Source organism: Phaethon lepturus, unplaced genomic scaffold (assembly GCF_000687285.1).
Source record: "Phaethon lepturus isolate BGI_N335 unplaced genomic scaffold, ASM68728v1 scaffold4557, whole genome shotgun sequence".
Taxonomy (NCBI): domain Eukaryota; kingdom Metazoa; phylum Chordata; class Aves; order Phaethontiformes; family Phaethontidae; genus Phaethon; species Phaethon lepturus.
This window is the reverse complement of record NW_010552415.1, coordinates 25,311-38,669: the sequence shown is the minus strand read 5'-3', so window position 1 is coordinate 38,669 and position 13,359 is coordinate 25,311. Positions and strand designations below refer to the sequence as shown.

The following is a 13,359-nucleotide window of genomic DNA, read 5'->3' as shown; positions in this document are numbered from 1 at the left end:
AATGCCTCTAAAGACGTCCCAGCCAGCAGCAAACCCTGCTTTTCAACCAAGTAGCCTCCACATCCAAGGTAAGAAGGAAGAATCTTCATCACTCATGTTAGCTGTTTGTCACTGCTCCTTGGCTTCAAATTAAGTGCTTTGAGGGCGGGCGCTGGTATTTTTACGACAACTTTCCTTTTGAAAGACCCTGGAAAGTAGCCTTCAGGACCCTGCCCTCAGAATTCCTTAAAATTCTTAGCTTAACTAATTGTTATTAATCTTACTATGGAGTTACAGATTTCTCTTCAGACCAATTTTCAGAGCTGTTGTTGAAATAGAACTGCAAATAATCCTGTGATGGCCTCTGCTTTTAATTTTCTGATGTAATGCTTCTAATCCCTCCCAACTTTGCATGTAAAGTGTTACCGGGTTTTCAGGAGGTGGAATATGTTTCTCCCTTGCACTTGAGGAGTGATGGAGACCTCTTCTTTTATTAGCATACATGTCTCTTGCAGTTGTTTTACCACTTGCGCTGTGTAAACAGCTTCTACAAAACTTCCCTCTCCCTCTTTGTTCAATCAAGTATAAACTTCTGTAGCAAAGAAGAAAATTAACAGCAGCTGAAAACAATGTTGGGTTGTTTTGTTGGGTTTTTTTCTAGCTGGTATGGAGTCTGAATGGTAATTACCTTAACATTTCAGAAATGTGTTGACAGCTGTATGCTGTTTCGACTGTTTAAATAGATGGTTTGCCATATTTACTTACATAAGGTACATAGCACACTGGACTTTTATAGAACTTGGGATTCTGCTTTTTGATCAGGCTTCTTGATAATTATCACAGTAGATATCATAGAAAACATCTTGAGAAAACCAAGGCTGCTTTTATTTTCTTCCACTAGTAGAAGCAGACTCTCTAGGCAAAGGAATGAGACAGGACACTGAGGCATCTCCCAGAAGTTATGAGTGTGAAGGGGAGAAAGGAAGGTGCCACTCCTATTTTGTTCTTCTTATCATACTAGACCACATGTGAGCAGGATTTGAGCCAGGTGCTTTTCTGCCAGGAACTGGTAATCCTGTACAGCACTGATGAGTACTAGAAGAACATGAAATTTACTAATGGCTATGAACTGGCTTTCTCTATTCTCTGTTTAAAGTTTCACTAATAATTTAGGGCCAGCAGAGTACAGGATGAAATTTAGTAATATACTGTTCATTGTCATGTGACATATGCAAAGACATGCCAGAACAGGTCCAATAAATTCCCAGCATATGGGGCATGAAGGGATCAGGTTAGCCTTCCTATTTCCACAGTACAATACATTTCAGTTTCCTTTTATGCTGAGTATTTGGCAAGAACTCATCTTCCACAAAGGCATCCAGACATTAAAGTCTGTCTTCCTGCCTGGAAGAAAAATTGTCTTTGAGTGCATAGATGGCTTTACCACCCTCTTCCTCTCATGGTCATGGGAGCTTCAGTAATTGTAGAAGCCAGAATCACAACCTGCTGCTTCAAAGTTGAGCAGTTTCCAAAGAAACCTGCCGGCCAGAGACTCACAGATCATCTTGGATTAGTTGCAGCTCCACACAAGAATTGCACTGTCAGCAATATATTTGCTAGCTAGCTCCATATCTGCTTGGGCATCTTCTCCTTAGGGCAGGCCAGAGTGATGCTACTGTGTTCCCATCTCCCGCCCTTACAGTCCAAAGAGGATTTTGAAAGGACAAAAGGCATGGGTCATTAAAAACATTATAGGAAGACAGCCCAGTAGAGACCTTCATCTGGGCAAATGTCACACATGGACTGAAGCCCCATTCATAGAATCATAGAGTCATAGAATCATAGAATAGTTTGGGTTGGAAGGGACCTTTAAAGGTGCTCTAGTGCAACCCCCCTGCAGTAAGCAGGGACATCATCAACTAGAGCAGGTTGCTTACAGCCCCATCCAACCTGACCTTGAAGAATGTTTCTAGGGATGGGGCATCTACCACGTCTCTGGGCAACCTGTGCCAGTGGTTCACCACCCTCATTGTGAAAAATCTCTTCTTTGTATCTAGTCTGAATCTGCCCTTTTCTAGTTTGAAACCATTATCCCTTGTCCTGTTGCAACAGGCCCTGCTGAAAAGTTTGTTCCTGTCTTTGTTATAAGGCCCCTTTAAGCACTGGAAAGCTGCAATAAGGTCTCCCCAGAACCTTCTCTTCTCCAGGCTGAACAACCCCAACTCTCTCAGACAGTCCTCACAGGTTCCATCCCTTTGACCATTTTGTTGGCCCTCCTCTGGAACCGCTCCAGCAGGTCCATGTCTTTGCTGTGCTGAGGGCTCCAGAGCTGGAGGCAGGACTCCAGGTGGGGTCTCACCAGAGCAGAGTAGAGGGGTAGAATCCCCTCCCTCGACCTGCTGGCCATGCTGCTTTGGATGCAGCCCAGGATATGGTTGGCTGCCTGGGCCAAGAGTGCACATTTCTGGCTCCTGTCCAGCTTTTCATCCACCAGTGCCCCCAAGATCTTCTCGGGAGGGCTGCTCTCAATCCCTTCATCCCCCAGCCTGTACTGATACGGGGACTTGCCCCAACCCAGGTGCAAGACCCTGCACTTGGCCTTGTTGAACCTCAGGAGGTTCTCACAGGTCCACTTCTCGAACCTTGCCCAGGTGACATTGTCCACATCCAAATTTAAGATAGAGCTTAATACTGTCTTTTGTGTGGATCGAAAAATGGATAACCTCAAGGGCTTGGACCTTTCTCTAGTCCCACGTTAGCATTACGGCGTTTACATCCCTGTCTTAGGAAAACCTATGTTGAAAATAGACATTGCTGACAGGAATTATATACACATAGATAGCAACTCAAAGTTGCAATTGTAAGGATCTCTGCACTTAAAACTGATAGAAGACAAATGTGGGCTGAACTCTAATTTTTTTTTTTTTTTAGTATTGAAAAATATAATACATTGCAATATAATAACCACATTTGGGTATTAAATGTTCTTTCATGGGTTAAGTAACCTCTTGTTGCTATAAGATGTATTTTCTCAGAATGTACTCCCTCCAACTTAAGCACAGCTGTCTCACTCCCATGTGCTACACTGAAAGCTTTGTTTGTCCTGTGTGCCTGAAAGGCTTGCCTAAACTCTCCCTCTCAAAAACAAATGTTTCAAGAGTTCATGGTCATCCTTTCCCACCAGCAATACAAAGATCACCATCTTCCTTGGTCACATCATTATAATGTAGAAAAACACCATGGAGTTATCTCACCAGCCTGGACTATTTGGTATATAAGAAGAGTCTGTGGGAAGCTCTGTTAGTTTCTAGTCTCTTGCAGTTCATAACCTGCCTTTTTATGATTTATACCCACTTCAGCTCAGTCTGCTACCAAAAAATGGTAACATTTTTGTCTCAATATGTAGTCTTAAACTTGTCAACTCCATTTAAATAGGTTGTGCTGAGGAGCTCATTGCCTGAGAGCTTTTTGAAGAAAACAAGTTCTAAACAGACTCCCTTACTGAAAGTCTGAGCATCTTAAAAGCTCATGGAGATCTCAGAGCACTATCCTTTAGAAAGAAATTATGTAGAAGATCCAAGACTGACAAGCCTTTTACATCTAATAGCTACTTGTATTGTGAAACTGCTTTTTCTGGGAAGAACATTGTCTACAGTTCAGATTTCATTATTTGTTCTGAGTGATTTTCAGCATCAGATACACACTAATGACAGAGAGGGCTTTTTATTGTCTTGGTTAATATTTTATAGTGACTAAATATTCTCTTTCCTTCTCTTGGAAGTTCACGATTTCCTTTGCTCCACGGGATGTTTGGAAGCAATGATGTTAGATGACTCACTGAGCTGCAGAAGTGAAGCTCTTCTTTTCCTTTCATCAGTTTGTAGTATCTTTATTGGATTACCATGGACAGTAAATCTGAAATTATCCTGAACCAGAGACTGGCATGACGACTTCCCAGCTTGTCACCATTGTACTATGTGTTTGTAGACAGAGTAGAAGAAAGTATAGGTCCTGGAAATCTGCAACAGTTGACCCAGATTTTCAGCCAAGAACTACAGGGATCTCAGCAGAGGTACCTGAAGACACAGGCATCTGCAGCACACAGGCATCTGCAAGAATAAGGTATTGCTCTGAGACAAGTCAGAAGAGATGCATGAGGTAGGAAAGAAAAGAGCAGCAATAGAAACCCCTCCTTCACAGTGAGCAAGTTTCTTGTGCTTATAGTATAGAGTGAGGTAAAGCTCCTCTGGACATGGACACAGCTGACGATTCTGGATGCTTCTGATACTGTGAACAGTTTTGTACTAGAAATCTGACCATCCTTTGAAATTGTGCCTGTAACTCGTGTCATATGTGTTTGTGAGCTGTGAGCTAGTGACCTATGACCAATGCTGGCCGAGTAATGGAAGAAATAAAAAAGTCATGCAAAATGTTCAGTTAAAAGAAAAAGTTTCCATTTCTTTAAAAAAATTGCTAGCTGATATGAGTTAGCTACACTGGTGTATCTATACAGGCAGCTCTACTAGTAACGGTTATCTTTTAATTACAAATAATCAGATTTAAATAAATACAAACTTTTCTAGTTTTGCACATTTGCAAGTCAGTCTGGCAGTACAATATGTGACTCTCTTTTCCTTTTGTTCTTCACATTCAGGTCGTACCAAATGATTATTTGAAGTTTGTGTAATTCACTTTGTGGACATTGTAGAAATATACTGCAGAGGAACACTATTTTGAAGTAGTTCAAGCTAAAGACAGCTCGAATTTTTACATGCCATAGCAGTAGAGACATCATGTTGTATATTTCTTAAAAGCAGTTATAATGATTTCCTTGAGAAAATATTCTCTCTTTGTGGTGCCAGGCAGAGAGCTGACTGAGGAGGAAATAAATGTCCATCAGAAACTTCCTACCTTATGGAAATGATAACTGTGGTAGTCATTCATTACATATCTGTAATGAAATCTTTGTCCACATCAGTTCAATGGGATCAGGACTCTGTCACAAACTCATGTGGACTATGATTTCAGCTGTGAATTTGAGACAGGCAGTGTATCTGGGATTTCCAGATGCTCAGCATCTCTCAGGATGAGACTGTGTATGTGATAAAGAACAAGAGCTTCTTGCTTTTTTAAGAGATTTTTGCAGTATACAGCTATTTTATCATATTTAAAAGTATTTTACTTTCCTCGGGAAATAATGCTATCATGCCAGAAAAATAACTGTATCTTGACGCCATGGATCTTGGCTATAGTGTACTGATTCAAAGAAACAGAATTGATACAACCTTGTGCGTGTGTGTGTTTTAAACAGCTTAATAAGAAAGCAACTGATAGAATCCACAGTTGCAGTCCTGAGAAGAAACATTCTGTTTCTGGAACTTCATTAGCCAACCGGTTCGCCTTTTTTATTTTTCCAGTGCTGCATGAAAACACAGAAAACTGATGCTACAGGTAGTTCTCTAACAGATAATCTTAAATGAGGGACCAGCTACGGTCAGGGTCTAGGGCCTGTTAGTCCTAGGGTCTAGGCCATGTTGTCCTACACTGAGCAGTAATGTAGGTTGTCTTGGGCATGGCACCATATGAATAAAGGGAAGAGGTCCTGATACCAAGTTAGGAGATTTTACTGTATCATGTTTGGGCTGTGGTTCAAAGACCTCTATACTGTGACCTGATGCACTGCAGACGTGGATGAAGACATTTAGAATAGTGCTAAATAACTGAGGGGAAGAGAACAATGTATGCTCTGTTCTGCTCTTTCCTGTTTATGGTTCTCCTTTTTAAGAGATGGATATTTATGACACTGAATCATGAAAAGAACATGTATCTAGGAAAGTTGAATTACCTTTTTGTGCTCTTTCCATCTTAAAAAATTATTTGGCGGTTTATCAGTTAATGAAAGTGCTTTGTGCACTTCCCTGGTTCTTTTTGCAATATAGCTGTTAATGTACCAATGGGTCAAAGCTTCTAAGACTTTGCTAGACACTATTCTTTTGCTTAAGTAGGGAATGAGCAAACACAGAGGCTATGACTCACAATAGCTTAACCCCAAGGTAAGCAATTCTTCTGCCAGGCTTCAGCTAGCAATAGTCAAAGTTACTGCCAGATTGTTCTGCATCAGGAACAGGATGCTGTGAGAAAGGCACAAAAAGAGAATGAGCACAGAGCAATGTGAAAGGACATTTCAGCATGTGTCTTGAAGGCTCTTGCCAGCTGGCTCAGACCACTATAGCTTGAAATGGTTCTTTCTGGTAACTAGTCAGACTCAATAGTAAACTTTCACAGTGTGTCCTATTGCTGGTTGAGAGAAAAATTTATTTTAAATGCATTTTTAAAGGACGAAAAAACTGTCAATACATATGTAGCTTCTAAGTCAAGTTTTGGATGGCTATTTTTTTTTCTCTCATTTTATCTTATTTTACTACAGTTGATTCTTAAATGTCAGGACTGAACATCTAAGATTGACAGGTTATAAATTCCAAACATGCTTTGTAGTCTGGCTCAGTTGTGTTGCAGTTAAACTTTAAAAAAAAAAAAAGATTGAAAGCATCATCTTAGAGCTAGTGCTCTAAGTGCCTGCAGCCTTTATAAAAGACAAAGGAATCTATGAGTGTTCAGCCTCTCTAGAGTGAGCACACAGTCTGCAAATTATGCCTGCTGTGGAAGAGGAAGTGTGCTTCTACTTTTTATTTTTCCTTCCCTTTTCTTTTCGCTTTGTTTTTCTCTTTGCTTTTCCCTTTTCTTTCCCTTCTTCTTTTAAATGAAGTCAAAATATTCTTTTTTTATGCAGGTTTTCAGACACAACACTGACAATTGTTTCAGTGTTCTTTCACATAATTATTTGTCTGATCTAAACTCTTGTTATGTATGTGTAAATTAGGCATTTATCTCATTGTGTGTACACAGAAATGTCTTGCAAGACTACTAAATAAAATGTGAAGACTAAGTTTTACTTACCATTGTTACCTAGACCTCCCCATAAGGTCTCTTCTGAGTTCCTGGGTGCAGGTTCAGACTGTCTTCTCCTGTCCATAGTCCTGGCCTATTCTGATGTTTTTAAATATTGAGTTTTCTGTTTCAATCCAAGCACATCTTATGCTTGCCAACATTTGTACTTTTCCTCACAGAGACCTCAGAAATTAGACTCAAAGGAAAAATAATTAGAATCTTAAAACCCCTAAATTGTGCATCCCTCCTCCCACTTGGCAGAAAATCAGTTATATCACATAAAGTGATACAGCATGTTTTCCACTGCATCCTTCTCCTTTCTCCATCCCTATTATTTATGAAATGCGTGATCTGTACATAAACACTCAGTGCAGCTTTAGCAAACAACAGTCCCATGTGCACACTTCCATAGGAAAGTTAATGGAAATACACCTAGCTCCTAGCTACGATCCAGAAAAAGTTGTCCAAGTGCCTTATGTTCATAATATGTTTCTAAGCATAGACTATCCCTGTAAAGGAATTTGAGGTTGGAAGGTTCGTTTGGGTTGGGGTGTGGAACTGCACCAATATAAAATTTTTATTTTTAAAATACTTTTTATTCATAAATCAAAACTAGATGCCCCATGTGAGGCATTTCTAATTACTAGTAATGAATGAATAGGCTAGTAGTTATGTTCAGGTGTCATATAATACCCAAGACATTTAGACGTGTCCCTCTCAAATATCAATAGCTTTTGATTCCATCTTTCATGCTTCTCATAAAAGGATCTTCTCTGCTTATAATCTCCTGTCCTCTGGGATATCTCCTTGATCCTTGAACTGTTAAATGGTACCCAAAGGCCTTTTGTCATATGCTGCTCACCCAAACATCCCATTACTTTTAGGGAGGGAAATGAGCTTTTAATCCTGCCGACTAATTTGCTTACTACTCATGGTTTGTTACTGCTCATGGACATCAGTAGATCCCAGGCATGAAAGCTGAATGTCTGGTATAAATATACTTCCCCAACTAGACAGCATGGATGTTCTGAGACTAATTCCTGAACACGTGGAAGGATTAATTTGTACTGGTTGTCCCCGTAACTATCCAGATTAGGAGTCCTTATTCCCTCCTAGTACTAAACGCTCTTTGAAGTCAAATCTGTGAACATTTATAATCACTGAAAGTAACAAGGTTTCCTCCTTTTTTATAATATCCAAAAGACAATAAACAAATGCCTAAAGAGAGGAGAGTCTTTTAAGTTCTTGAATTGTAAACCAGTGTCTGCAGTACAGAGTTTATATACAGAAGATGCATTTAAAAATGTTTTTCAATTCCTCTTTTCCCCTTTCTTCCCTTTTTTCTGATGTTGATGTTTTAATGGTTTAGGGGAAGTTTTGTTGTTGTTTCTTTTTATTGATCCTTCTACGCTAAAAGGAAATTCAGCTGGAAGGACTTTGTCATATGGATCTTGGTTTAGACTGGCTAGAGGAGACAGCCCTGCACGTCAGCCTTTTCTGTTGACAGTAATGTCTCTGGAATAAACTTGAGACACAGGAAATTCCTTAAGATGCTTTCTAAGGTAGGGGTAATTTTTTTTGACAGTGACTTTTTAGTATGAGTTACCACAATATAATCTTCATCAAGAGAATATCACAGGAGCCCTTAGGCAATAAGCTGTTTGCTAATACAGTCTTCAGAGACTGTGTCACTCCTGGGCCTATTTTTGGACAGTCAAGACCTACAGTTTCTATGTAACACCTTGGAGGCAGTGCACTGTCTTTTTCCTTTTTCTTTTATGCAGAGTAAGAGAGGGGTGAGAACAAGGAGCCACAGCATCTGGCAGAGAGGAGCTTGATTCACAGTTTTTCTTAAAAGGAAAATACATACAGATTGTAATACTGAATTTATAATGGTTTCACTTCTGACATATACTCTAATAACGTATTATAGAAAAAGAAATAAATGCATACCACACTTTTTTACCTATAAAAGCCATCCTTCAGACTCTGAGCAAAATCTCCAAAACTTAGACTTAGCAGCAATTTTTTAAGGAGGAGGAAGGACCTTGTTTCCATGAGAAAAATCTTCAGGCCAATCTACTGCAGAACATCTGTCTGCGCCTCTTAGATTGCATACGTGTCCCCGTTTTACCAAGAAGCATGGTTTTGGTTATATGAGGATATATTTTGGCGTGAACTTCAATGTGAACTTACTCAGTGCTTATATGCCTATCTCAAATATCACTCAAGGAACAAAAAACAACTTAAAGAACAAAATCCCTGGTAGGGATTTTTATGTCCTGCAACACAATGGTCTTGGTTGTGTTCCATGTGGACTCATTGCTACCAATGAGTGGGTTAGACTCTCACTCTGTACGTACAAACAGCAGGCCCCATGGATCATCAGCTAGCAGCCTTTCTGAGTCTCATATGCATGTCCCCACTGTCATCAGTGACAGGCCCTCAGACTTTATTCAGACCTTACTCAAGTAATCTTCTTTTATTTTGAATTAAGCATTTTCTTAGATTTTTCAGGCAGCAGCCCGGTGTGAAATCTGGAGAGTACCAGTTCAGACAGCAGACTGCAGAGTAAAGGGAGAGATTTCCTGAAAAATGTCAGCTTCTATCCACTCAGTGCCTCTCACAAGTCATGCTGGAATCAGGATGTCCATGAAGCAGATTGTGTTCGGAATTAGTAGCAACTGGAGAAAGTCTTAGGGAGTTTCATATCAAAGCTGGTTTATTGGTGCAAAATAATTGAGGTCCTGCTGCTACTGCAGTTGAGGTTTTTATTATTCTCACGGCCACGGTTCCATGTGCTATCCCTTGTATCTCTGTCCAGGTCTTTTACTGACCTCTTTCTTCTCCTTGTTGTAGGTTTTTATGGGCAGCTCCAGACTTTCTGCCCTCCACATTATGCTGACACTCAGAAGAATGTACAACATGGTGTTTCTTGCAATATGGTTCCTCCTTTTGAAGACTGCATAGTTCCCACGTCAGCGGGCCAGGCAGGGCTTGGCATTTTCCATCGAACGTTTTCAGCTCCTTCTGGTATTACAGGTGAATGACAGCTGGGGACTTTGTGGGTGGTTACGTACAATTTGGGGGCTTTGATGGATACGCTTGAGCTGTGTATGTGACTGGGACCTGTCATGACAGACTCGACTCTTCACAAAGAGAAGATGTTTTTCAGACCTTTATGGAGTGGTTGGCATTGGGACCGTGGGTCACCATGGGTCACAGTAACATCTGGCCCGTGTGCGACTGCGCACTGTTGAGAGCTTCTCAAGGTTCAAACCTCTGGGGGTCAGACAGTCACTATCTCATGTATCTGCTTTGAAATACAGCCTACTGAGCCCTGTGTGATATTTGTGCAGATACTCCATTCTGCTGTACGTATTGTAGCAGGGACCTGAGATGATTCAAACCACTGATTTTGCTTTGATTTTTCTCAGTCTTTAATTTAATTTATTCACATTTCCACGACAAAAACTGCCTGGGTGCACATTTCTCTCTGCGCACTTGGCTTAGTCTCTGCCCAGCTGGAAGGTACGTAAGGGGCTTGCATGCTGCTCTGGAAGGGTGAAAGTTACCCCTGTGCAGAGGATCAGCACAAGACAGTGGCCGTAATCTTAGGGCCTAAGCAAAATTGATGCCCAAGTCTTCTATTATCCTTCCACATAGGATGATTTCACTTAACATTTGTTGTGCTTTGAAATCTCTTTTACATGTTGGTCCTTCAACAGTGCATTAAAAAGCACCTGTAGCTTCAAAGGGGCATCTCACAGTATGTAACGATGTAATCCAAAAGGTGGGATTTTGTCTGCAAACAGTTGGTCTTGCGTTTACTAGTGTTGCTTCTAGAAGTTAGTAATTTCTGTGCCAGGGTCTGCTTTACAGCAAGAGTTCTATACAGCAAGAGTTCTACAATATTTTATTGCCTCTTATCATATGTTGGATATGATGAAATTCAATAAGCAAGCATGAATTTTATTTTTAAAAGTATCACAATTTTAGCACCCATTAAATGGGCAAGTGTTAGTTGCGATGAGATCTGCTGTACTCCAGACTTCATTCTGACAGAACTGAAGTTCCTCCCTTCATAAGCAGTAAGTTATGTAATTATTAATTTCATACATATGTTGGCTTGTTTGTTTTGTTTGCATATTTGGTTTAAAGCCATTTCCAGTTCTCTGTATAAGTATTGGGGCATTCTCCATGACATAGTTACCCTAGTTAATTAATTATTTTTGTATTTTTTCCAGTTTATGACTTTCCAGCGGGGTCCACAGGTATCTTTGGTGATTCAGCTCGCAGCATGCCAGAGGATAGCAGTTTCCTACAAGTAAATACAGTGGATCGTTGTTCTAGCCAGCTTTCTTCTGTCTACACTGAAGGCTAAAGTAATATGAATCTAGTTACAAGAACTTGATTCCATTTCATCTTGCCCTTCTGATACTTCGCTACAAAATTTTCCTCTCCCTGAAACTGACACGTATGTATGGGGATATGAGTTGATATACATACATAATGGAGAGGAAAAAAGCAATCACCAAGCATTCATCATATAATCAAGCAGTCAGCTGAGAAGGAGAATGTTTGGAGAAAGCAAGCTTTGCCAAAACCTTAGGAATTGTTTCTTTTCTTTTCATCTGTGGCACAGCAACTGTACTTTTTTTGTTCTTTCTTTTTTTAATTTCTCAAAGGGAATTCACAGACTGAATAAGAAAACTGCTTCTTAGCTGTAATCCTTTCAAGCTGAATGGGTGGACTTACTGAAGAACACAGCTTTAGAAAATTCCTTTTTTTAAAAAAAGGAAAAGAAGTAAAACCAGAGCATACTACAAACATTTTAAAAGCACACAGCTTTTTGCACAACCTGTTTGCATGTGATGCTTCAAAAGCTAAACACACACCAGCATCAAAAAGGGAGAGAAATTAGACATACATCCTGGCACTACCCATTAGAGGCATGGGTGTGGCTTCTTTTTGGAGCCAAATATCATTGGTACTGGATTTCTTACAGGTCTCAGTTTAGGTTTCTTTTCCTTTCCTCTATATTTTAAGCCATACAATATGGCCATTGCTATTTTTCCAATACTCCTTCTGACCCCGTGCTTTATGCAATGAATATGAAGGGTTAAATGCACTACATGAGAAGGTACATGGACTTTGTATTTAGCACAGCTGCTAGATAAGAATAAGTATGTTCTAACATTCTGTTGATTTTTAATTATATTGTAGAGCTTTATTGCTGCGTGTACTCTGTAGGAAGGTTTAAAATACCCTCTAGTAAAGATTCTTCCTTCAATTCCCCAGATCTTTTAAAAGCAATCTGTACTGATTCAATTAAATTTTTGTTGCCCTAACATTTTCATTTCCATACCACATTTTCAGGAAGAAGAGCTACTCTTAAGTTTGCTTTGTTCCCTCTGGTTATTTAGAGATGTAAACCAGAGCTGGTTTGGTTGTTTTGATTTTTCTACTCAATGTCAGGCTCTGCTTCTCGAATTTAGTCCAGGATGCAAGCAAATGAGGTTGCCCTTCATGAAAGCTACAAGGGTATGAGTTAAAAACAGTATTTTGCAGTGGAGATATGTCATCACTGTGATCCTGTATACCTTGGGAGCAAGTCTTACATTATGTAAGGCTGAGTTTTTAGGTTATTAATCCCAGTTCATCCATTTTGTGGACTTCTTACTGTGTAGTGTGCATCTTAACATTCTCATGACCTGTCTTAATAAGAAGGACAAAAATCCAAAGTTCATTCTTACAGGCTAGACCATAACTATGCTTCTGAAATCACTTGCCTAGAAAGGTGAATTTTAAAAAATGTTTATACAAACATTTTTTTATCCTGAGAAGCTTTTGACAGTTGTTGAATGCCGTTTGGGTCAAATTAATGATTTAATTTGCCATTATGTTGCATGGATGAATTTATTTTCAGATGTTTATAAACACTGGCAATCTTTCAAGGTTTACATTCATGAAATATGTTCTTGTATACAGGCATATGTGCTTATATATTTAGTGGAGAGATTTTCATCCAATAAATGCAAAGAATACATGGATATGCAAAGAATATATGGATATGCAAGGAATATACGGATGCAGATAAATTATGTACAATAAGAAGTCATACGGCTTAAATACAGATAATTCTGTACTAGATTCTTCCCCCTTTTATTCTGCTTCTCACGTCACAAGTGAATGTGTCCCTCTGCTTCAGTTTGCAATAGTAGCCCTAGTGGCTACTGTATGTGGTTTGCATCGGCTTAAATGACATCAGTCTTCCTTACACAGCTACACAGACAGGCAAAAAGACACTCCTTTCGCTTTCGTGTATGATCTGGCCAAGTGCATTGATGGTGAGTTTCGCTTTTTAATGGAGCTTTAATTCTGTGCTACCTTAAAACCCATTCTGCGGTCACTGCACATGCATAACTTGGT

The 13,359-nt window shown here is 39.7% G+C and overlaps 1 protein-coding gene across 1 annotated transcript in view; it reads left to right on the top strand.

Annotated features, from left to right (window-relative positions):
• The window catches only part of LOC104623963 (zinc finger protein GLIS3-like), a gene marked incomplete at its 5' end in the record, with an annotated part of 52,730 nt that extends 41,419 nt beyond the window's left edge, over positions 1-11,311 (top strand). The window contains 3 exons of the mRNA XM_010291199.1: positions 4-68; positions 9,787-9,969; positions 11,175-11,311. Of these exons, the coding sequence (XP_010289501.1) occupies positions 4-68; positions 9,787-9,969; positions 11,175-11,311 (385 nt within the window). The remainder of the gene's footprint in view (positions 1-3; positions 69-9,786; positions 9,970-11,174) is intronic.
• Positions 11,312-13,359: the final 2,048 nt, after the last annotated feature.